The 24166-nt window shown below is 38.8% G+C and overlaps 2 protein-coding genes and 1 long non-coding RNA gene across 3 annotated transcripts; 2 read left to right on the top strand and 1 right to left on the bottom strand.

The window, feature by feature from the left end:
- Nucleotides 1-5428: 5428 nt before the first annotated feature.
- On the top strand, nt 5429-9753 carry pkdc (protein kinase-like domain containing). The gene is made up of 3 exons (XM_085423743.1): nt 5429-5589; nt 5674-6058; nt 8000-9753. Exons 2-3 carry the CDS (start codon nt 5688-5690, stop codon nt 8589-8591), a joined length of 963 nt encoding a protein of 320 aa, XP_085279869.1. The 5' UTR covers nt 5429-5589; nt 5674-5687; the 3' UTR covers nt 8592-9753.
- A 692-nt stretch (nt 9754-10445) lies between these two features.
- herpud2 (HERPUD family member 2) lies at nt 10446-19743 on the top strand. The gene is made up of 9 exons (XM_085423742.1): nt 10446-10561; nt 11567-11937; nt 13605-13682; nt 15442-15543; nt 15862-16025; nt 17080-17205; nt 17382-17711; nt 17908-18013; nt 19112-19743. Exons 2-9 carry the CDS (start codon nt 11791-11793, stop codon nt 19295-19297), a joined length of 1239 nt encoding a protein of 412 aa, XP_085279868.1. The 5' UTR covers nt 10446-10561; nt 11567-11790; the 3' UTR covers nt 19298-19743.
- Nucleotides 19667-23071, bottom strand: LOC146659618 (uncharacterized). The gene is made up of 2 exons (XR_014913816.1): nt 22854-23071; nt 19667-22138 (listed from the first exon to the last, which is right to left on the bottom strand). It is a non-coding gene; the product is annotated as an uncharacterized LOC146659618 (long non-coding RNA).
- Nucleotides 23072-24166: the final 1095 nt, after the last annotated feature.

The raw sequence follows: 24166 nt of genomic DNA, 5'->3' as shown, positions 1-24166 counted from the left end.
ACACACACACACACACACACACACTTTGGGAAGGTCTGTTTTAAAGCAACTCTTATGATATGCAAGTCTTATGTTAAACTCTTGATAACTCGTGACACCAGTTCTATTTTAAAAACAGCCATTTATATATACAGCATGGCTTTGACTAAGGGGTAGACATCAGAAAACAAAAATATTTTATTTGTATTTATCTAGTCAGATACACAGATACAATTCACCTTTCATCAAGTTTTACTTATTGTTTTTTATTTTTACATCCCTTCACTGTAATATCCAGTCGACCGGCCAGGCATATTACAACAAATTTGAAACAAAAAATGCAAGTGTGTGACTCAACTCTGGCAAATCAACTAAAAAGTGAATTCTACTGGTGACATTGAAGTTTAACTGTCATCTGCCTATATATAATGAAGCTTATGTGCCAATAAGAAAGATCGGTATACACTCATCTGTGTAGAATTCGAGAATTCCTTGAAATTGTTAGTCTGCTTGCCTATCGATCCTGCTTCTTGCACTTGCACTCGGTCAGTTGGGGCCATCTTCCCAATGTAAATGCCCTCAAATAAAAGCCAACAGTCTGCAGTTAAAGCACATCTTGTTCGTTTCATTTGGAATCCATTGTGGTGGTGTATGGAGCCAGAAATGTTAGAATTGTGTCGATGTCCCAATATTTATGGACCTGACTATATATGTGTGTGTGTGTGTGTGTGTGTGTGTGTGTGTGTGTGTGTGTGTGTGTGTGTGTGTGTGTGTGTGTGTCTTCATTACGATAGGGATTTGTGTTGGTGTGTGAGACTGTAGCTTCAGGTTTATATTGTTAAATGACAATTATGGGACAAGTCAGGACAAGTTTTTTCCTGACTTGTCTTTTGCTGTGTCAAACATTTGAATGTTGTTATATATGTGTCTTTTAATGTACTGTACATGATTTTTATGACTGTGCCAACTTGTCTGCAAAAAAAAAATTACATTACAGCACACGAGCTATACATGTGCGACAGGTACCAGACTGGAAAAAAAGTATACAGGAAACATTACCCAGCTCTTAAGTCTCCAGCTGTCGGTGTTCATGTCTGCAATACAAACACATGATCAGAAGCACTAGATTTGCTTTGTGTTCTACTGGTAGTGCATTCATCTTTAATACTCCCCCGGTGAGGATGATTTTCCATTTGTGTGGTAATAACTTAATAAAGTGAAAGATTTTCATTTTTTTTCACAGATGTTTCAGCCTGATCTGATCAGTGTCATTTGTAAGCCTTAGTAAAGTTTTTATAGTCAAACTAATTGTTGCCCTGTCTGTTCTGTTATTGACCTTGTGTCAACACACGACAGTTTATCCATAATGAACACACCATGTTCAAAGATAAGGATGTCCATAATTGCAGGTTGCAGGGTCCGATATTTAACTCCCACCTCCGGTAGAACTTCGACAGCATTTCGAGACAGGCTGAAGATGTTGAATCCAAATGGACCATGTTCTGCACCTCCATTATTTTGTATATAAATGTGCAAATAGACTGTATTTACGTTTTTATATGTATGTATCTGTATATTTATTTTATTATTTTAGATGTATTTATATATATGTATTAAGTAATTTTATAATGCATTATAACATTTGATATATGACTTGAATTGTTACAGTGCATTGTATGCTGTTATAGAAAGTAACCCAGAATCTTTTGTTTTGTTTGTTGCACTTATTTACAGTAAGAGGGTTACACAGCGTGGAGGTTTTGTGGTTAATTTTCTTTGTGTAGACTCAGTGTTCATGCAAATGCATTTTGTATATTGTATGCAAAACACACGCAAACAAGGATTACAAATGCAAACCCTGGGAAGCTCTTCCATTGTAAAATTTTACCCTTAAGCCTCCACTTCATATTGCAAGTGAGCTATGCCTGTATACATATAGCACTGTGGATAAGCTACTGGAAATATAAACTAAAGAAGTTCTGAATTTGAATCTGCTGCCCAGCTGTGGCGTTCACTTAGAAAGGCCACAGACTGTGCTTCTGTGGATTTCCTCTCAAAGACATTTATGTTTGGTTAATTTGTGATTCTCAATTATCTACAGCTGGAAAATGAGAATGTGTGTTGTTATTTCTCTGGGTTAGATTCTCTGTGTTCACCCTGTCGTAGTCCGGTGACCTCATGATGTCAGCAGGTGTGGTCTTCACGTATATAGTTAGGATAATTGGTTAGTATATCCACTTAACCAATGCTCATTTTCACACATCATAGTCAATTTCCATACCCTCAGTCTTAATACTGTTATAACTGTTCTCTGCAGGAACCTTTTTGTGTTCATTTTAACCAAAAGAAATTCCTTATTTACAAAGAGACCTTTAGAATTTTAGTTGCTTTCAGAATACTAACCGACTGAAAGGATTATTGTATTCTAAAAATAAGAATTGTTTAGTTTGTGAAGCTGTTACAATTTATTTTTTATCTTTAAGGCTCATATACTCATACTTATGTACCCCCATTATTCGATATTACACAATAACCTCAACATTTGCATTTGGATGTGTATTGTAGAATAGTTTTAGATTTAGACTGTTACACTCAAACACTAACAGATACGAACAGGGTAAAGCCCCTTCACTGAGGAATTTGATGGGGATAGTCTGCCTGGAGCCCTGGACTAGTGTTGGCACCACAAGGTACAAAACTTAAAGGCTGACTCTACTAGACCAAAACATGTCTATAAATTCTGGTGTTTGAAAGTTTTCTCTCTCCCCAATTCCTCCCCTTTCTCTAACTCTACAGGCCAGAAAGCAACATTGGATGGTTGCCATGGTGATGTGAGAAGTGTCATCTCTTTATTAGGGAGATGTCCAAAAGGTGCAGGAGATGAAACGTGAGCCGGATGTCGGACCTAAAAATTTCCTCCAACTTCTGACCAATCATGTTAACATTCTGTTTTTACCACACACAATAAAAGTGTTTACTGCCTCGGTGTGGGAGCCTTTGTCTCAATGATGCCATGTAAAACTGATTTGAAATTCTAACTGTTTGATTATAAATTTTGAAAACTTAGAATTTGAGCATATTTGTTTTCTTTCTCATAAAATGAAGCCGACAAAGCCAAAAATGAAGCTGTGATGCATCTTTGACTGTGTGGAAATAAGCTAAAGACAAAATTCTTCTTTGGTTGCAGGTCTTTTTGATCCTCTCTAAAATAGTTCCTGCTGTTAAAAACTGGCTGCAAAGCAACAACATCTCCAGTTTGTGATGAAAATATCTAGACAAATAATTCCCCCTGCACAGATCTCAGCATGCATGCTTTTTGGCCATTATCTAGAACCACAGAGCATTTACATACAGTAAAATGGGTAATAAATTATGAATCTAAATGACTTTGAAACATTACAGGCCAAAATGTTTGGAAAATGTTTACCAGTCTCAAAATTACTCAAGCTGTCTCAAAACTAGGTCACTTTTTAAGGTACTTGCCCTGTTTAGGAAGAACAGTTATTTTGCTCTGGCCTACTGAAACAATCCAGATGCCCAGCCATTGATCCTGAAAACATTTCTGCTCTTTTTTATGCATCTTTTCTTCTTATTTTGTACTCTATTTTATCAATTCAAAGTGGGTGGGATTTGTATTTGCAGCGGGTAAAATATTTTATTTTAGTTTTTTTAGTTATTTATTTTATCTTATCTCATTTTAATTTTCTTTACTTATGCTATTAGCATGTACAGCACTTTGTGAACTCTGGTTTTATGTTAAAGTGCTTTATAAATAAAGGTGGTATGGTATGGTATTTATTGAACATGTCATAAATTTCTAAGTTAAATTTAAATAAATGTATTTCTAAATGTGCTTTTGACATGAAATCCTCACCAGATGTTGGTAACAATCTATGCAATGCACAAAGGGAAAAAAAAATCACACAATAGATGTCCATACATTGTGTTATGTGTAATAATGAGAAATAACCCAGGGGATAAAAAGTATTGAACACGTGGCGAAAGGGAGGTGCAAAAAGGCAGGGAAAGTCATGACACCAGCTGAAATCTGAAATCAGCTGGTTCAGTCCCAGCTGATGACCTATAAAAAGGTGTCTCATTACCAAGGTGTCACACGAGAGACATCTTATTATGGGTAAAATCAATGAGTTCTCACAAGACCTGTGCAACAATATTGCTGCAAAAATACTGATCACATTGGTTACAGAAGAATTTCTGCTCTCAACCACCATGGCCCTTCTGTATAATCACCACACAAGACTCCATTGCTGAAAAACAGCATGTTGAAGCATATTTAAAGGTTCCTGGACAACATTTAGAAAAGCCTGTGAAATATAGCCTGATCAGATGAGACCAAAACTGAACTCTTTGGGTCCCATAATATACACCATGTTTGGTGGTCAAGAGGCACTGTATATGACCCCAGAAACACTATTGAAGTTTGGAGGTAGTAGTAGTGAGACATTCTTGACTTTAAAAAAAAAAATAAAATTTTTTAAAAATCTGCCGCCATTTAAAGATTATGGAGATAAAATGAGGGTAATCGACAATGATTCCGGACACACAGACAAGGAAAGTCTCAGTTGTGTTCAGAGAAAAAAAAATCAAGCTGCTAGCATGGCCCAGACAATCACCTTGCCTGAATCCAATTAAAAATCTATGGAAAGAACTAAAGCTAAGAGTTCTTGTAAGGGGCCCACTGAACCTTCAGGATTTAAAGACTGTTTGTGTGGAAGGATGTGCCAAAACCACGACTGGGCAAGGCATGCGACTAGTTTCGTCAAACAGGAGGCATCTTAAAGCTGTGATCATCAACAATGGCTTCTGTACAAAATATTAAATAAATTTCACAGTTGTTGAAAAATTTCAGCGTCTTCAAAACTTTTTCCATGTGTCATTTCACATTATTACACATAATTTAATTTATAGACATCTGTGGTTTGATTTCTTTGCATGTGTGGATCAGTTGTTACTGACATCTGGTGAGAATTTCATGTCAAAAAGACCTTTAGAAATATATTTACTTAGACAGTTACTAATGTTTTCAATACGTTTTTTTTTTACCATAGCAACCATTTAATATTATTTAAATTAAATTGTATTGATTATTGTATTGCTAATCTTACTCTTTATTAAATTTCATTAAGAATACACTCACACATTGCTGAGAGAAAAGAGATGACATTATGCTGTTATAAAGTTTATTTATTTTGTTTATATAATCAAAAAAATAATATTTGATGTTACATTAGAGTGCTTGAAATCTGGACTGCTCACAAACCTATAATAAGAACTACTTTATGCAATCACAGACGTATAATGGCTTCTCTGGGTTGCTAAGATTGCATCCAATTTCATTGTCCATGAGCGATGACATTTTTTTATTGGATTCTTTGTGTGCACTCCAGTCCAGTAGGTGGCAGCGTTGCACACTTTTCGCGCGGGTTTCCTTAAATGCCGAATACTTCCTGAACCGTAGGATAATTTAAACCGTGTCGGTGTCCTGACACATTTGCGAGAAAATCGATATTATACTTATTCAGTATTCAGTGAATCGTGTGGGTGAAACGAAACCTTTGGTGTTCTGCTGCAAAAACTTTTAAGAATCAGGTGAGTGCGACACTTCAACAGAGACCTCCAGCAGCGCATACAAGGACGCTTTTTAAATGTTGCTAACTCTCCTCTTTCATTCAGCCGTAGCTGTGGAAATGAAACAGGAGTACCAGGACCTCATCCTGCAGGCATGTGATGCTTCATCTCTGCGAGTCGGTGCTAAGATCCAGACCCTGTGGAGTGGTTATGGGGAGATAGTCCGGCTGCACCTGGAGGGCTGTAACCGGCCCTCCGTGGTTGTAAAACACGTTAAGTTTCCAGAGGAAGCCGAGCACCCCGGGGGTTGGAACACAGATCGATCCCACACACGTAAAGTGAAATCCTACCAGGTGGAGACACATTGGTACCAAAACTATTCCACCAATCAGAGCTGTCGCATCCCTGCCTGCCTAGCTGCCTGTTCCTATGGCGATGAGATGCTGATCGTGCTGGAGGATCTGGACGTGGCCGGTTACGATCAGAGGAGGTATAAGCTTAGAAACTCTGAAAAAAGCTTCAAAAAGCATGTTGCATAAAATCCATAAAAGTCTATGAAGTGTTCATGTTATTCAGATATACTAACCCCCACCCCTCCTCCGTGACTTGTGTATATTTGTGTATGTTTATAAAGTATATGGTTTGTATACCTAAGCAGTCATGGCTGATTTCCCACCCATAGACAGCATAAAGCTAGTATAAACGTGGAATTTGGTGAGTGAATCATCAGCTTAAATTGGCACTGAAGTCTGATTCTGACCATGAAAACCACAGCTACCCTGCACCAATCCAGTACATTACTGTAGACTAAACAGTACTGCAAACTAACCAGACAAACTAACCTTCCCAATCTGCACTATACTGTCTAGTATTTTTATGCAAACTTTAACCCCTGATTATTGGGCCAGATTATATCTACATATTTGTTTGCCCTTTTTTTTTTTTATCTCCTCCTGTGAGCACTGGTGATGGCTACACCAATAGGATTGTATTTTATGTGTTACTGTTTCTTTCCACAATCGGTTATTGTTGTGAAGGAAAACAGTGACAGGAAATAAGTCCCTACAAACCTAAAGTAATGAACCTGTTTTGAAAGTGTAAGGAGCAAAAAAGGACATACTGTTGTGCTGAAATGTAGAGAGTAAAGGTTAAACTTCATTAGAAAAATAAATACTCAAGTGTAGTACTGTTACGTTCCCCTGGGGGGGGGGGGGGTCTAGGCGGTGAGGGGGAAGTAACAAAAGTGACCGGGTCAGAAAAAGGAGTCAAGGAGGCGAAACAGTTAAATAAAACAGTTTTATTGAAGTAGTTCAACTAAAAGAGACGGACAAGCCGTTATCACCATAAAACACCAACAAAACACAAACAAAACTCAGGCGTTGGTCAAATAAAGCAAAAAGTCAAAAGGAAAGCGCAGCTCACTAGCTGGAAACACCACAAGACACACAGCTCACTAGCTGGAAACACCACAAGACACACAGCTCACTAGCTGGAAACACCACAAGACACACAGCTCACTAGCTGGAAACACCACAAGACACACAGCTCACTAGCTGGAAACACCACAAGACACACAGCTCACTAGCTGGAAACACCACAAGACACACAGCTCACTAGCTGGAAACACCACAAGACACACAGCTCACTAGCTGGAAACACCACAAGACACACAGCTCACTAGCTGGAAACCACTCTACTGGCACTCTGGCCCAGAGCTCACCCTGCTCTGGGCTTAAATACCCTTAATTGCTGATGGGAGTCAGCTGTACAGGAGGGAAAGGTGGCACCTCAGGCAGGAGGTAGTGGGACACGCCCACACAGGCACCCTCAGGAGAGAGAGAGAGAGAGGCCCTGCTAGGGCCGTAACAAGTACAGATACCTGAAAATTCTACTTAAGAACTGTAATGAAGTGTTTTGTACTTGCATTATGTTTTTCCATTTTTCTGCCACTGCTGTGAGAGCGTGCAGTAAAACAGGAGGCCTGCATATAAACTATGGCTTGGCATTAATGCAGTAAACACTGGATTCTCTTGTAGACATCAAAAATGTTCATAAATTGTGTTTTAGGTGAGGGAAGAGATAATTTAACTTTCTAAGGGCATCTTATTGTAATATTCATTTGTAATTTTAGGTCTGAAGGCGCTTTTTTTGATGTTTAGTTATTTTTAATTTTATTTCTGTTTAATGTAACTTAAACACTGTTCAGTTTCAGGTGCCTCATTTCCAAATTAACTGCTGAAATAGGCAGAAGCTCTTCTGGGGGTCGTTTGATGTGTCTGAGCACTTTCAAAGTAGTTCTGAAAGGGAGTAGTTCAGATCAGAGCCTTTATTAGCCTGGATAGGTATATCCTTAAAGCCATGATAAAGACATGCCAAATAGTGAAACAAACATAATTTATGGTGGTTAAAAAATATATTTTATTCTTTTTAGGACGAGCGTTACAGACAGGGAGATAAAGGCTTGCCTGAGCTGGCTTGCTCACTTTCACGCTCTCTTCTTGGGTGTGGCACCAGAGGGTCTGTGGCCTGTCGGTACCTACTGGCACCTGGAAACCCGGCCAGACGAGTTGGAAGCCATGGATGATGCTGAGCTCAAAGCAGCAGCAGGCGACATTGACAGGATACTCAGTGAGTGCCGCTTCAAGACCATCGTTCATGGAGATGCCAAATTAGCTAATTTCTGTTTTTCCCAGAGTGGGAAGGATGTGGCAGCTGTGGACTTTCAGTATGTGGGTGGGGGCTGCGGGATGAAAGATGTTGTATATTTTCTAGGAAGCTGTATGGAGGAGAGGGAGTGTGAAAAGAGGGTACCAGGACTACTGGACTACTATTTTTCAGAACTAAAGCTATCGTTAAAAAAAGACGTAGAGTTTCATGCCCTTGAGAAAGAGTGGAGGGAAATGTTTGCATTTGCTTGGACAGACTTTCATCGTTTTCTGCTGGGATGGAGGCCGGGACACTGGAAGATCAACCGATACAGTAAACAGCTGACAAAGGAGGTTCTGCGCAAGCTGAAACAGTAATCAGTAGTTTCCATGCAGCAAGTCTTCCTGGGATAAACACACAAAGCACCCAGGAAATCTGTACACACCCATATTCATTCCTGTGTCATTTAATGAAGCATGCTTATCACGTCATTTGTGGGAAAATAAGAGTTGTTGAACTGCTAAGGCAGTTTTACTTTTCCATATGGCCTACTGCAAATTCGCTGCCCAGATGTGAATTAATATCAGCACTTTAAAATCAATACCGCACATTACAAAAAGCAAGAAATATGGCTGAAAACATTTCTGGATTTTATTCTAGTACATGCAAAGATGTATTCAGTGGAAATTATTCCGCATGTGCAATATTTATGAAACACCGATAAAAAATAAAGGCAACTAATAGCATTATTATTGTAGAATGTGGGGTATAAACAATCCTAAAATAATAACTTCTACAATCTGTGCGAATATTTTGAGAAAGGAAAAACTCAATAATTTTGCGGCACTTGAGGAGGTGCTAAATACTTTAGCGCTGAGACTTAAAGTCTGGCTGTGTGGTTGGACAAAAGCATAACATTTTCTCCAAATGTAGTTTGCCTGTTAGGCAACTTACACTGCCCTCTGGTGGTGGAGTGCCATTCCAACGATCAGTCCTTTGTTTAAGAGGTTCATTTGAAGTAGGCGTGGAAAGATTGAAAATCTTACAAATAAAACAAATAGACTTTTTAAAAAAAATGTATCTAAAATGTCAATGATGAATAATGAAATGTAAGTCTCAAAAATAGTTTTCTTAATTGTATTACATGTTTTTCCACTTTTAGTAACCAAATGGTAAAGCAATACAAAACTATACTGTGTAAGAACATCATGTCACAGAGGACCTAAATTTGCTTAAAATTTACCAGACTGAGTACCAAATGTGGTGAATAAATTACGATATTGCATCATATCATCAGCGAAGTGCAGCACCAGTGTTGTGAATTGTATGCACACGCAAATATGCTGCCATCTACATTTTCTATAGCTATAAATAATTTAAACTAGGCTCTTTTTAGAGTTTATTGCACTCCACTTTGAAATAACATGGCTATATATAAAGCCAAAACCTGCTGACTGGGGGCATGAAGTCATTATTCATATTTATGTTTGGGGAATTAAATGACATTGCTGAAGAAAAAAAAATAAAGCTCCAACCCTGCGTGAGTCATTCTTTGCTGGATGATTATGTAGTATTTTTCCTGACACTCATCAGACCAAACAATATATGTCCAGTCTCCACATGTCCAGTTTTGGTGATTGGTGCAGATTTTATCCTCAGTGTCCAGTTCTAAGTTGACAAGAGTGGCATCTGGTGCGGTCTGGCATCAACGGGGCTTTTTTAAAATTGGCCCAGGGAACTGCTGCTGAATGGCTGTTTTCTCTTTTTTTGGTTGTGTAGAAAATCCAGATCAGCACCAACAACCATGCAATCATCAAAGTCAGTTAAATCAACTTGCTTGTCCATTTTGACGTTAGGTTTAAACTTGAGTTCGTCTTGACCACGTCTATATGCCTAAATGTATTGAATCATTGTCATTATATACTTGCATTAATGACTTACTGAAAAGGCATACCTAATAAAATGACCAGGAACGAAATATTGGTTCTTATAGTCTGCGTGTTACTGTTGTCTGCTTTGAAATTACAATGTATATGGTCAACTTCTAAAACACCTTTATATCACAAGACTATAAACTAATAGATTGAAACCACTATACTAAACCAGAACTGTAGATTTTCAATTCTAAATTTCAAAGTGAAATCAAAAACACGAAACTATACTAACTTTAATGCGTATTTATTACTGCGGTGCAAGGTTTTGTTTTGTTTTTTCTTTGTTTTTTTGATCAGCTGTTGCAAAGAGAATGACGTGTTTCCGCTCTCACACCCGACATTACAACAACAAGGGAGGCGAGCCGAGCTGGGACGGGGAGTCGACGCTGACTGACTGACTGGGGAGTAAACAGGTACAAACAGAAAGCCCTCTGATGCAACGTGTTCTCATTTATTATCGTTAGACCTTTAAATGTGCTGTCACCTTGGGAGAGGCTAGCTAGTCCCACCGAATTATTACCAAACCACAGCGACGCTAGCATTAGCCAAGAAGCTAACGGCGTTACCCTGGCTTCATAACCAAGGGTCAAAATAAAAGCCGAGTTGATCGGAGTGACCGGCCCAGTGAGGCTAGTTTGCTATGTGTGTTAGTGTGTTCGCCTGAGGATTGTACAGATAAGCAGCGTTAATAGCTCACCTAACTCTAAACCGTCAGGTTTAACCCGACTCGGTGTGATTTATAGTTAAAGTTGCTTTAATTGTTTACTGTAAAGATGAGCCAACATGGCAGGTATCAGGAAGTTTAACCGAAACTCCCGACCCCTCCGCCTCACCTGCGGTTATTTTCGCTTGCGTGTGCTACATTTTGTAGATACATTGCTTTTCATTGTGAGCCAGCTGTGAATTGTTGTTGCAGTGAGCTGGTGCATTGCTTATTACAGTATGCAAAAGTGAGCTTTTTGTTGATCAGTTTCCTCAGTTGCAGGAAGTTTGGGGCAGAGTGTCAGACAGGTAGGACAGATGAACAATTATAGACTGGTGACCTGCCAAGGGTCTACACCAGCTCCAGCCTCGTAACCCTGAATGGTTAAGCTGGAGTTTATCTTTATTAATCATTTATAGCTTGTAAGTTAGTTTATTTATCCTATATTTTAAGAGGTTTTTTTGGCACACTTGGGGAGGGATTTAACTCTGTCACAGACATGGACAGGGACAGCTGCAGTAGTTATCCCTTTAATACTTCTTTGAAGTTTACCTGAAGGATGACCACACAGATTTCCATGTTGCATGTGTGCTTAAAATTTAAATTTCAAAAAATAAAATTATAGATATTAGAAAAATACTTTGTATAAATCAAAACAAAATGTTTTAGGATAATGTGTAATCTATATATGCTACTCTCTCTTTTTTAAAAACAGAAATCCAACAACCTGCTACCAGAAGAATTCCAACTCATAAAAGATCTAGAGATGAAGCAGATATTGTAAAAGGGGACCCACCAGCCCCTTACCTGCAGCATTGACTGTTTTTGGTGTTATACAAGTACCAGAATGGAGAGAATTTGAGGTAGCTTACTCCTCAGGACAGTCCTGAGTTGTGTCAGTGAAGGTTCCTCAGAGCCCACTTTCTAGTAATATGAGCCATGGACTCTGGGGCAGTTGATAGTCCTGTGACCTTGGTCATTAAGGCCCCCAACCAGAAGTATGAAGACCAGACCATTAACTGTTTCCTTAACTGGACTGTGGAGAAGCTGAAAAGTCACATCTCCAGTGTGTACCCCAGCAAGCCGGTGAGTAGCGTTTTGTCCGTCTGAAAGAAACCAGAATCATGATTATTTTGATTAATAATCATATTATATATAATTTGAAACAGTAATTCATTTTTTCAGTAGGCTGCTTGACATTTATTAAAGGCATTTATCATCAGTTTACAGATATAAGTTTAAAAAAAATAGATGTAAATGAGATGATGTACACCATGTTGTCCAATAGGAAGAAAGGCCTGGGCTGCTGGTCCCTAGCAGCTTGCAAAATGCATAATAGAGTCTTTCCACAGGTCCAGTGGTTCAAATCTTGGTCCAACTTTAACTTCCTCTAGATAGAGCTTAGTGACCAAAGATTGTTTCTGTTCTGTTGTTCAAAGCTGAACTACAGCACCATTAAGTTTCACTTTTAGGAACAAACAAAAATGCGCTTTGTAAAGGAAACGGATGTGCTTGATATATAAATACAACAAAAATAAGAGATGTATAGAAAAAATTAGTACAAAGAGCAAAGTATTTGTTTTTGAGATTATTTTATTTAATTCATTAATTGTTGACAGACAACATCTTCATTGAATCCAAGTGATTGCTGAGCCCAACCTCATATTATGTTTGATACAGAATAATCAGATTTTCTGTGGGGCGAGTTTTTGTGTGTGTGTGTGTGTGTGTGGGGGGGGGGGGGGTCAGTTTATTAAAAGAATACATGGATTTAAAATTAAAGACAGGATGAAGTTTTCTTGGAGGTCTTCATATTTCAGCAGGGTAAAGAGCACAGCAGCAAGCACTGTGCTAAAATGGGGTTATATTTGTAGACTCGTGTTTCACCCAGAGGTGTGCCCCACTTTAAGACTGGAGTACTTCTCTAGTATTACAGATGATCCTAATGCACCAGTATGTAATACTACTCCCATGCAGACATTATCATTTGACCACTGATGTGATGTTCCTGAAAAAGTGGAAACACAGTGATTCAAAGACAACTTTGCTTTGATTCTTCAGTGAAAATGAATTGTCTGTATTCCTTCTCGGTCAAGTTGCTCTCATAAAACGGATAAGGAGAAGCGAAAGTCTTGTGAAGAACTGAATATTTGATTATACACATCACAGGCTTTCAGTAGGCTTTGAAATCTAATCCAGCCCAGTACTCTCATTTAACCCCAAGGCACCTAATCACTTTACAAACATGACAGGTTTGATGTCTCATACTTTGCTATCAGCTACCAAAAGGCTTTTCTCAACTGGAAACAAAAACATGTTGATGTTGCTGCACTGAGTTAGCTATGAAGGTTAAAGGGAGCTGGTTGTGACAGAGTAGTAGCTGGCAGTGTTTCCATAAAAACATGTTTGTGGATGTTTGGGTTTAAGTTTACTGTGAGGGCTGTGTTTGCTCAGACGCTCAGTTCAAGCTCTGCTTGGTGTCTCAAGAAGAAGCCCAGCAGTTTTATCATCCTGCATCAGGTTACACTATATAGAGGAGACTGGTGTGATTGTGTCAGACAGTGACCTGAATGCCTGTCATTTTCAGAATATTTAAAAGCATAATTTAAAAAAAGAAAGAAAGAAAAAAAATTACCCTCACTGTGTGTGTGTGTGTGTGTGTGTGTGTGTGTGTGTGTGTGTGTGTGTGTGTGTGTGTGTGTGTGTGTGTGTGTATCACTTCTTTGTCTCATTGTGTGATGTTTGTGTTTCAGCTGTCCAAAGACCAACGGCTGGTGTACTCAGGAATGCTCCTTCAAGACCACCTGCAGCTCAGAGATGTGCTTAGAAAGGTGAGAGCCACGTATCGATGAGTTTTTGGGAGGGGATGTTAAGTTCCTGGGAATTCCTTGGTGAGAAAATATTGGATCTGGATTTATCCTATAAGGGATCATATAGATTTCTTTAAATTTCAAGCCAGGTAGCACACAGCACACCTTGTTTTACAGTATAAACATTAACAAAACAAAGCATAAAATAAAGTTCACTGCATTGCCTTTCATGAAATAACTTACCTTTCTTGTCTGACCTCGTGTGTGTTCAGAGTTTGAATTTAAATTTTCAAAAGTTGTTCCAAAGTTCAAAACCGTGATGTGTCTTTACTCTTGTTGAGCGCACTGGCTTGTAATTAGTGCCACAGCTGTCAGTTACTTTAGTATTTGACTATTCTATTAATCCATTGAGTAACCGGGTAAGAAATATGTTTGTCTTATTAATGAACAATAAAAATATTAAATCACCTACAACGTACATAAAACATCTAACTAAAAAACCAAAACATTTTCTTAAATTCAAAGATAACTAATCACAAGTACAATAATCTCAAGCAAAAGAAGTTATACATGCAACGGAGCCAGTTCATAAAATAAAATAGGCTTTGCTTTGTCTTCTTGTAAGACTTTTTTATGAAACTGTAAGCAAAAAAGAAAGAGGTAGATTTGGTTTTGTTTTTGTGCTAGTGAGTGAGCAGGTATGTGTCTTTAAGCCTTTAAAGGACTATGTGGTGTCAGCAATGAAGAAAAACGAGCATATCAACATTCTCAGAGCTCAGGCTTGACCTCAGATTCAAAGAAATGTTTCCTGTTGCAGAAAACAGATGTCCTGATAGTGTAGATGTTAATAATTAATGTTTATTATAATTCAGTGTCCAGCATAGCAGACGCAGATCAGTGGTCTCTGAGTTTTACTGGCCTGCAAATAAGAAGGAAGAAAAAAAACTTTTATATTTTTAAATATTAATACAATTTAGCTGATACAGTTTTATTTATATTTTATATCAGTCTAAATCTTCAAAATAATGTTACTTAAGCATTGAAAGAAATGTGTTCTAGTATCGTTGCAGTCCCACTTGTAGCCTTTGTTTGAACCAAATGTGAAACAAAAGATGAAAACTGAGATAAACTAATCTTTGTTTTCCTTCTTCAGGGAAATTTAAGAAGCCAACACGGCTCTCAAAGATTCATGAATTTAAATGTGTTGAAACAAAGGTGGTTTAGATGATTCTTTGATATAATTGCCAAATACATCCTCTGAGGTGTTTGGCTGTCTGCCTTGCTTCTAGAAGTACTTTGCTTTAGAAAACAAAACACTGAAACTAATTTATTAGTGATGTTTGTGAGTGAGCTGTCTCACACAATTACAGTAGAGTAGTTGTAGCGCATTAAGTCAGAACAACATACTTTATTAATCCATAGGGAAATTATGTGTAAGCAATTTTGTAACTGTTGGTATTTAAGTAGCTACAAATTGTGTGAGGGACTGATGGCCGTGCAGGAGGCATGTGTAGTCAGTTGTTCACATCCTCAGTAGTAGTTTAGCTGTTGCTCGTAGACATTTCCATCTGTGGGGGAAGTGAAACGGGCAGTCTGGGAAACAATAGCCGATGTGATGTGTGTCACCAACAAACGATGAGCATTGTCTGAATTCTGGCCATTTCCACTCTAATCCTTTCTTTCTCTCTCTTTCTTGCTTTGTCTCTGTGATCTGCTGGTGCCTTCTCCACCACCACCTTTTTCTTCCTCCCACACGCTCCCTGGCCTTGTCGACCCACAGCACGATGAATACCACATGATGCATCTCGTATGTACCTCTCACAGTCCCCCCGGCTCACCTATGCCTCGGAGTCCCTCCAGCACGACTGCTTCTGATTCCAGCGTGAGTAGATCAACACTTACTAACACAATTTATTCGTGCTTTTAATGTATTTTTACAGTTTTAAAAGCTCTGGTAAGCAAATGTTTTTAAAAACATTTTATTAAACTGACCTGTCATAATTAAAACAGTTAGAGACTTATTCTGATTAAGTTGCAATCAACTTTAACTGGATGTGTTTCTGTGATTTCCTGTAAAAACTATGAAAGCTGTTTGATTAGGCTGCAGCCTCCATGCTCCTCTCATCTTCTCTCAGGGCAAACTTGATCTTTTCTGTGTGTGCTTGATTTAATTATTGGTTTGTTATTGGTGTTCACACAGAGTTCAGAGAGTGCTGGCTCCATATCTCCTGCCACCACACCAAATCAGGAAAGTCAGTCAGCCTCTTCATCCTCCTCCTCTTCTGATCCAGCGAGTTTTGATGGGCTGAGGTACCGCGGCGGCTTCGCCCAATATCCTCAGAGCACCGCTGGTATCCCTCAGTGGTAAGCAAACAACACCAAGACACGAGACTGGGCTTTTTTTAGCTCTAAATGAGCATTTGTGGGTTTTTATGGTATCACTATACAGGAGAGGGGCAATTTTACAAGCACTTTTTAAGTGCCGTGTATCAGGGTAGCACAAAGCATTCACAAGGTACTGCTGTCTGAACACACACAGAAAAATCAGCTTTGCCTAAATTTTACCACATGCACTTCACATTACTCCTCAACAATATACTTGAAATGTGCAATTCACTTGTATTTTTATTTTTTATTCCTATTTATTCTATTTATCCCCTTCGTATATTTTATTTATATTGTCTCTGTATTTATATATGTGTGTGTGTGTGTGTATATATATATATATATATATATATATATATATATATATATATATATATATATATATATATATATATATAAATATTCTGTAACTCTGTAACTTCTGTCGGTGCTGTGCTTTTTTGGAAATCGAATTTCCCAGAGGAACCCACCCGAGGGGTTAATAAAGTTCTATCTAATCTAATCTAATCTAAACAATTTTGGGCTAGAGAGAAAATTCAGATGGTTCCTGAAAGATGATAATTATTTTTTGAATTGTTTTTTGTTTGTTTAATAAACAATAAAAAGACAAGTTAACAGGTTTACAGAGCAAAGAGCTATAATGTCTGCTATCTGTTATTATATATTAATGGGAAAAAGTTCTGACAGAGTCACATCTGAGCATTTACCCCCAAACTAATCTATGCTTCTTTAAATTATAGAAAATATAAATTTGTGCTAAAATATAAAATAAAATAATATGATTTAAATCAAAGGAATCACCACTGTATAAATAGGTCTTGCAATAGATTGCCAGCCAGGTGCTAATGACATAAGTACTCACTAAAGTTTAGTGAGATATTCTGTTTGACATCAGGTTGAAAGCAGGTCTGTGGTTCTGAGAAGCTAATGGGACGACCCTGAAGATGGAACATCAGTTTATGAATGTGTATCAGTTGTGCAGCTTTGTGTTAATGCCTTTAATAACAAATATGACGCTTTCCTCCCTCCACAGGCCCGATGCTGCTCAGGTTCCCTTTCATGGGGGCCTACCTGCCAACATGCCCCCCCACCCCATGTACATGCCAATGCAGATGCTGTGGTGGCAACAGATGTACGCTCGTCACTACTACATGCAATAGTAAGTGCAAAAACTGTCCTTCTATCATCATGCCAGTGACAGTTTGCCCAGTGACATATTTGTTAGACTACATTTATTTACTATGATTACTTCGCGTGCTGATTTGTTTGTTTGTCTATTTTGTTTCCATTCTCTCTCCCTATTCTCCTTCTTTTTATCTCCATTTTCTTTCTCAGTCAAGCAGCAGTAGCTGCCTCGCAGCCTCCCAGCACCTCCCCTCCCTCCTCCCCCACCCCCTCACCCCATCAGCCTGCCCAACCCAATGCTGTGCAGCCACCACTGGGACCTAACGCGGCCCCCAACGCCTTGCCAGAGAACCAGCCGCCCAACCCCATCCAGATGAACGCTCAGGGCGGAGCCGTCCTAAATGACGACGAGATGAACCGCGATTGGCTGGACTGGCTTTACACATTGTCTCGCGTGGGCGTCCTGCTCAGCATCGTCTACTTCTACTCTTCTTTTAGCCGCTTCGTCATGGTGGTCGGAGCCATGTTGCTCGTCTACCTGTGAGTTAATTCTGCAGAAGTTGTAAAAACAAAAAACGTATAATTTGTACTTTTAATTTTGACATTTTCACATCTGTGTTCATGACAGTGTACTGAATGTGTTTTTACTGCAACTTTATTTTCACCAATCATTTCAGTCATTTTAGATATATCTGTTAAAAACAACTTTAAAGTCAAGTGTGTGTCTATGGTTCAGGCACCAGGCTGGCTGGTTTCCCTTCAGGCCAGAGCAGCAAAACCTCAGAGGAGGAGGAAGAGTTCCACAGGAGGAAGCAGAGAGACACCAGGACATGCAGGAAATGGTGAGCTGGGCACTGTCTGTCACTGTTTTTCTGCCTTACTTTTCTAGCTTGTTGTTTTCAAAGACAAATATCAATTAAAATTTCTCAGACTGACAGACGACCTGATGAAGTTTGGCTGCATCACACCAAGTACACTCTGGACTGTTTCCCATCTTTGGAAGTCAATGATGATGTGCCAAAAATCAGCACTTGCCCCACTTGAAATATGTGCAGAGACTGCAGAATACTTTGCACTGTACTTTGAGTTTCTTGTCTTGGCCTGCTGATCTCTGTGCATTTCTTTGCTACCTTGATGTCTGAAGTGGATACATACAATGTGAAAATCATAATTTTTGGTATTAAATTATAGAATAGATTATAGCTTTTACAGCTGATCAACAGCAGTCCTAGGATGATCCTTTACCTGTAAACAGAAAAATCCTTTGTTAAAAAAAGAATTTCAGATTGCTGATAATGTGACAACTCAAAACAAGACTGTAGATGTCACTAGATATTATAAATATCTTGGAGTTTGGCCAAATGAATGTCTTTTGTTTAAGCATGTAGCAGTTTAATCTCTAATATAAAACCAATTGTTCAAGAGAGTTGTTTATTCTAACAAGGCCTATTTTTTTTGTTGGAAAAAATAAAGACAGTTGTTTTTAATAGGCAACTTCTTATTCACTCATATCTTTTCAAATAATTTCAGGTCTTTTCTGAGTCTTAACATGAGAGTACAGCAGAGAGATGTGCTGATAAAAACAGAAATGAAAGCAGGAAGGTTTCTGCTGTAGGGTTGTTTGCAAAGGGAAAATGGTTTAAGGAACTTGGCATTTCAGAGTGCTTTTATTCTCTGTTTCTTAACACTGACTTCATCTTTAAGCTTCACTCGTTTGCGTTTGGTTTTTAGTGTTTCATTTGTGTACATGATGATGTGTCAAGTAAACATAAACTTGCAGCGCATTATGCAACATAATATCCTGCCAACTCACAGGAAGCGCTTTCAAAATATAAATGGTCTTATTGTCATTTTAAGGTGGAGTTTAAAGCAATCAGTCCAGAATATGTCTGAAAGAGAACGTCTTTAATCTTTTTTGTCTCTGTTTGTTTGTGGCAAAGGAACGACTGATGGACGAAGGAATGGAGGACGATGACAGTGGCGAGGATGGAGGTGGAAGAGCGGAGGATCAGGGCCGGGCGGCGGCTGCTGCTGCCGAGCCGAGTTTCATTACAGTCGCGTGGTCCTTCATCAGCACCTTCTTCACCTCACTGATCCCCGAGGGACGACCCCACCCAGACAACTAGGTAGACCCCCTTGCTTCTAAAAATACTTCCTCTTCCTGCTACAGGACCCCCACCCCCCACCCCCACCAAACCTTTACTGGCCATAAATAACCCAAACGCATCTTCACACAATCCCATGTGGTCAAATACTCCTTGACCGAAGTGCCCGCCTAGCCTCCTGTCCTCAACCAATGAATGAAGTGTAAGAGCAGTTGCAGTGTGTTGCTGCAGTAATGGAACCTTTGGTAAAGTCATGTCTGTGCTGTGTTAATGGAGTAAAAGCTTCAGCAGTGAAAGTTTTTGTTTTTGTTTCATCGCTTGTGAATTCATTAAGACTTGGCGATGACGAGAGACGCTAAAGGGAGTTGTCTTCCATTTTGAGCTGTGATATGGTTATGCTTGTGAATATTTTATTTCATTATTTTTTTAAATAATGGATGTGACCCAGAAATAAAAAGAAAAACAAAGTAAGGAATTTCTCTAAAATAATAGGGAAACGTTTCCTTAACAAACCATGGAAAACACATCCTCAAAGACATTTTCATGTATGCACACAGTGTGCATATAGACATTGCAGCTACTGAAGCACATTGTTTTCCCACTTTGTGTATTTTAAATATCTATTTACACATGTAAGTATATGCATCTTTAATTCCTGAATATATGCTTTTTTTGAATAAAAAATCTTGCTGCAGTTTAATTTGCCTGCTGTGGTGTACTTTCTCTAGTGCGCAGTTGATGTAGTTCCACTGATGTCCAGCAGGGGGCGGCATTCACACGCAGATATTGTATCCTCCTCTTCTCGTTTCCCAGATTATACTTTTGCAGTTCCTTTCTTCCTTTCCTTCTTTCCTCACTCTTATTCCATCCATCAGAGATATGGGAGCAGCAGGAGTTGAGGAAAAGACATAAGGAGGCAACAAAATAAGACGCCCTTGTGCTTTGAGGCCGTCATTTTAAAGTGATTTCAGTAAAATATAAGTATACCAATGTATCATATGACCTCAGATGTCAGATGTGCTTATATATTTAAATCTATTTTTAATTAAATTTACAGTGTAGCTTAATATTAAAGAATATACAGATAAAAAAGTTAAAGGGTAGAGAGTTTGACTGAACATTTCAATAATAAATGACAAAAAAAATAAGAATATAAAGGTTCTGTCTCTGAAAGCCTTTTCTGGCCAGGTTTTGTGCTGGCCTTTACAGCTGTGCATCTCATCTCTTTTCCACACTTCCACAGAGGATGCATCCTTGATTGTAGCTCTTCTCATCACTTTGTTCTCCAGATGCATTTTAAGATTTGAGATGTCTTTCAAAGATGGCGTCCTAAGCTCGATGTCTGCAGGAAGTCAGTTCTGATTTTTCTTCTGTTTCCTTATGTATTATGTCCCATCTTACACAAATTTTGTTCGGGCACTTAATCAGTGTGTGATTTCTGTTTCTGAACTGTTGTGCAAAATTCTTCACAGCAAAAAGCAAAAGGGGGTCAGATTAAAACACGAGGTAAAGACAGTACAAGACAGAGAGGAAAATTAAGATGCCTGGCCATTACAAACCTCTCCAACTTAAAAGGTCAGTAGAAAGCTTCCACTGATTGTGCTGAAAATAAAATATATTGGGCTCCCTATCTCTGCTTGAAGTGGGAAATGTAAACAAGTACAAACACTTGAATCTTTTTCACGCATATTTTGCTGCCTGAACTTTCCTAAATGTTATCCCAACAGGAGTGCATGTGAGAATGAAAATATTAGCGGGTCTTTAACCTTTCTAATACAAAGCCTGTGTGATGATGGCTGTGACAGTAGATCAGCTGATATACTGTTGCATTCGCAGTCTGGGTCCACAGTGGTGGTCTCTGCCTTTTGAGAACGCTCTCTTTTCATACAGATGCTGATGGTCATTAATGGCGGCACCAATAATCTCACAGTTTGGCAGTCCAATCCTGATTCAGCAAGTTAATCATAATGATACATTTACAGAGTACATTTGTCCTGTTACCAGTGCTTCCTGTTTGCTTCCAGTGAACCTGAATGCTCCATCTGGTCACATTTTACTACATGCTTTTTTCTGACCCAGAAACATAACTGTACAGAAACAAGCAATAAATAAAATAAAACCCCTACAGTAGGCAAAGGCAGCTTCAGAAGACTATATACTAAAAGTAAAAAGAAAATGGAAGATTTGAATACAGGGTTAGCTTGCTTCTGACTGCTTGCACTACAAACTGAGCCTTCAGCACAGAGCATGGCTTTTTCCCCAACTTTACCTGCTGAGACCTGCAGGCTTTCTGCATCTACAAATTTTAATGACTATCAGCAAATGTTTCGATTGCCGAGCTGTGTAAAAAGCTGGTCCTTACAACAAACAGCCTAACAATGAATTAGGGGCTTGAAAGTTTAAAATTTACCTGGCTGAACATGTGCAGGCTGACACAATCCTCACTGATAGAGTGGTGAGCTGGGAAGCAGCTCAGACAGCGATGCACTTCAGAGAGTCCTCCAAAAACCCCTAATCGAATGACCATGGATTTTTGTGTAGTTGGGAGTGGAAGGTCCAATTAATTATGCATGACAGCGGCTTGACGGCCATTTGATTTTGTAACGTGCGCCCCCTCTGAGCCGCCGATCCAATCAGGTTAGGACGCACCACCACACACACACTTTCTCCTCTACCTCCACACAGCTCCGGGGTGAGGCTGAGACTCCCCTTATCAGTGGGAGAGATTTCTTTAAGAGGGTGTTTGGGGCCTTGTAGGACATTTCATCATCATAATAAGTCCTTGTTATGCAGCCGGCTCACTCCTGTTTCCCTGCTATCAGGCCTCGTTGTCTTCGGAGAGGCAGCAGTTGGGCTGGACACCTGCCACAGCGGGGGGAGAAGAGATAGACTGAGTTCATTAGGTGAACACGGAGGAGATGGAGAGGAGAGATGGAGTGTGACACCTGTGAGGATGATATGGGGATGCAGTGCTTTCAGTAAAAGTGCCTTGACTGAGCACATGCTGTAAACGTGGTACAGTGTGTTTAGGCCAGGTGTTACTTTGGATGTATCCATATATGTCACACAGTGAAAAACACCTACGTTTGCTTTGCTGCTCCAGTAACAGAGAGACCGTAAATAACTAATTGCTGTGAATTCTCTGTAAATTTATCCTCAAGTTAAGTCACACGTTTTTGTAGGCTGTTGCAAACACATCCAAAAAACAACAAAGCTTGACTCAAAATGCTTTCCAGTTATGGAAGGTGGATTAACAATATATAAAAAACAGGTTGTGCAAGTTGATTTAAAAAATGGACAAGATGTAAATATGACAAAACTGATCTAGTTTAGTCATATTTATAGTTTTAACTTCATATAGTGTTTCTGTCAGTTTCACAGCAAACCTAGCCCAACAACAGTGGGATTTTTTAGCTTTACTCCATAAACTGAATATCTTAAGCTAGTTTTTAAGAGGAACTGTGGGTGCATTTTACAGTATTTTATCACATCGTCTCAATTTCAATTTCTCTTATTCAATTTGGATAGTAAGGTCAGAATTTGACATAAACAACATGGAAGCATGAATCCAACCTACCTTATGATGGTGTCATGGTGTGTGGGGTATTTTGGGTTTCTCAGAACCAATGAACACGATTTACACCACAGCATCTGAGTGTTGTTGCTGATGACGTTCATCCTTTTATGGCAGTGTTCCTCTAGACCTCTGGTGGATGCTTCTAACAGGATAATGTCACAAGGCTCAGATCATCATGAACATGACAGTAAGGTCACTCTACTCAAATGGCCTCCACAGTCTCCAGATCTCAGTCCAATAGAGCACCTTTGAGATGTGGTGGAAAGGGAGATTCACATCATGGAAGTGTAGTAACTGTTTGATGTTATCATGTCAATATCTATCAAAAGAATCTCTCATGAATTTTTTAAGCAGCATGTTGAATCTTGCCACAAAGACATTAAGGCAACTCTAAAGGAAAAAGGGGTTCCAACCCTGTAACAGCAATCGTACCTAATAAAGCATCTGGTGAGTATATATTACATTTGAAACTTCAGACTTTAGCCTCAGGCAGTTGACAGAGGTAACTTTATATTTAGAGCCAATCAATATTACACCAATACTTATGCCATATCAGCCATCATTATACAAAAATAAATAAAAAATTATACAGTCATTATTTATGAACGTTTCGCTAGTTTATGGTCAGACACTTCTTGATGCCGCCCTGCCTTTAGCTAATGTTGCCTGCTGTGCTTGTAAGACCACTAAAATTGTTTTTTTTTCTACATTTCATGTAAAGCATATCTGTCGATACTAATATACAGTATATGTGTGGTAGGCTAGCATATATGGGTTTCATTGTAATTATATTACATGTTAAGTGGATTTCTTTGGGTGTGTCCATTAATGCAAGTAAAACTTCTGTTTGTGTCTTTTGGCCAGTGTAATTGTGCTGCTGTCGACTGTCAGAAGCACTGTGCATACAGGATATGTTGTGATTTACGTGATTATCTTGTGATTCAATTGGTTCCCAACATAAGTGCATCTACATCAGGAAAAAATCCCTTTGTTTTTGCATATGCTTAGAGCTCAAATTTGATATTTACTCTGAGTTTCACTGTACTGATCAAGGAGTGTCCCATACTGAGTATAATTCAATTTTCCTTTAATTTAACCAAATAGAAGTCTGCCTGAGATTAAAACCTTTTTCAAGACAGACCCAACCAAGAACACAGGACAAAGTCATTATTACAATTCGGCAACTTTACAATAGATTGACCATATATGACAGAAATTTTTTTTAAATATTTTTCTGTTGCAGGGGTTGATGTTCAAAGAAAACATGATTATGTTAAGTAATGAGTTTAGTGGAGTAATAAGTAAAGTTTTTT

Source organism: Rhamphochromis longiceps, linkage group LG11 (assembly GCF_057381845.1).
Source record: "Rhamphochromis longiceps isolate RC_006_pf linkage group LG11, R_longiceps_female_GT1.1, whole genome shotgun sequence".
Lineage (NCBI taxonomy): Eukaryota > Metazoa > Chordata > Actinopteri > Cichliformes > Cichlidae > Rhamphochromis > Rhamphochromis longiceps.
Note: the sequence above shows the minus strand (reverse complement) of the source record. Positions and strands in the feature narration are given on the sequence as shown.

Bases quoted from the DNA above. Each gene is read 5' to 3' on its own strand.
- pkdc (XM_085423743.1), top strand. From the start codon at position 5,688: ATGAAACAGGAGTACCAGGACCTCATCCTGCAGGCATGTGATGCTTCA. The intron at 6,059-7,999 runs GTATAAGCTTAG...TATTCTTTTTAG, and splicing joins GCCGGTTACGATCAGAGGAG to GACGAGCGTTACAGACAGGG.
- herpud2 (XM_085423742.1), top strand. From the start codon at position 11,791: ATGGACTCTGGGGCAGTTGATAGTCCTGTGACCTTGGTCATTAAGGCC. The intron at 11,938-13,604 runs GTGAGTAGCGTT...TTTGTGTTTCAG, and splicing joins GTGTGTACCCCAGCAAGCCG to CTGTCCAAAGACCAACGGCT. The intron at 13,683-15,441 runs GTGAGAGCCACG...GTCGACCCACAG, and splicing joins TCAGAGATGTGCTTAGAAAG to CACGATGAATACCACATGAT.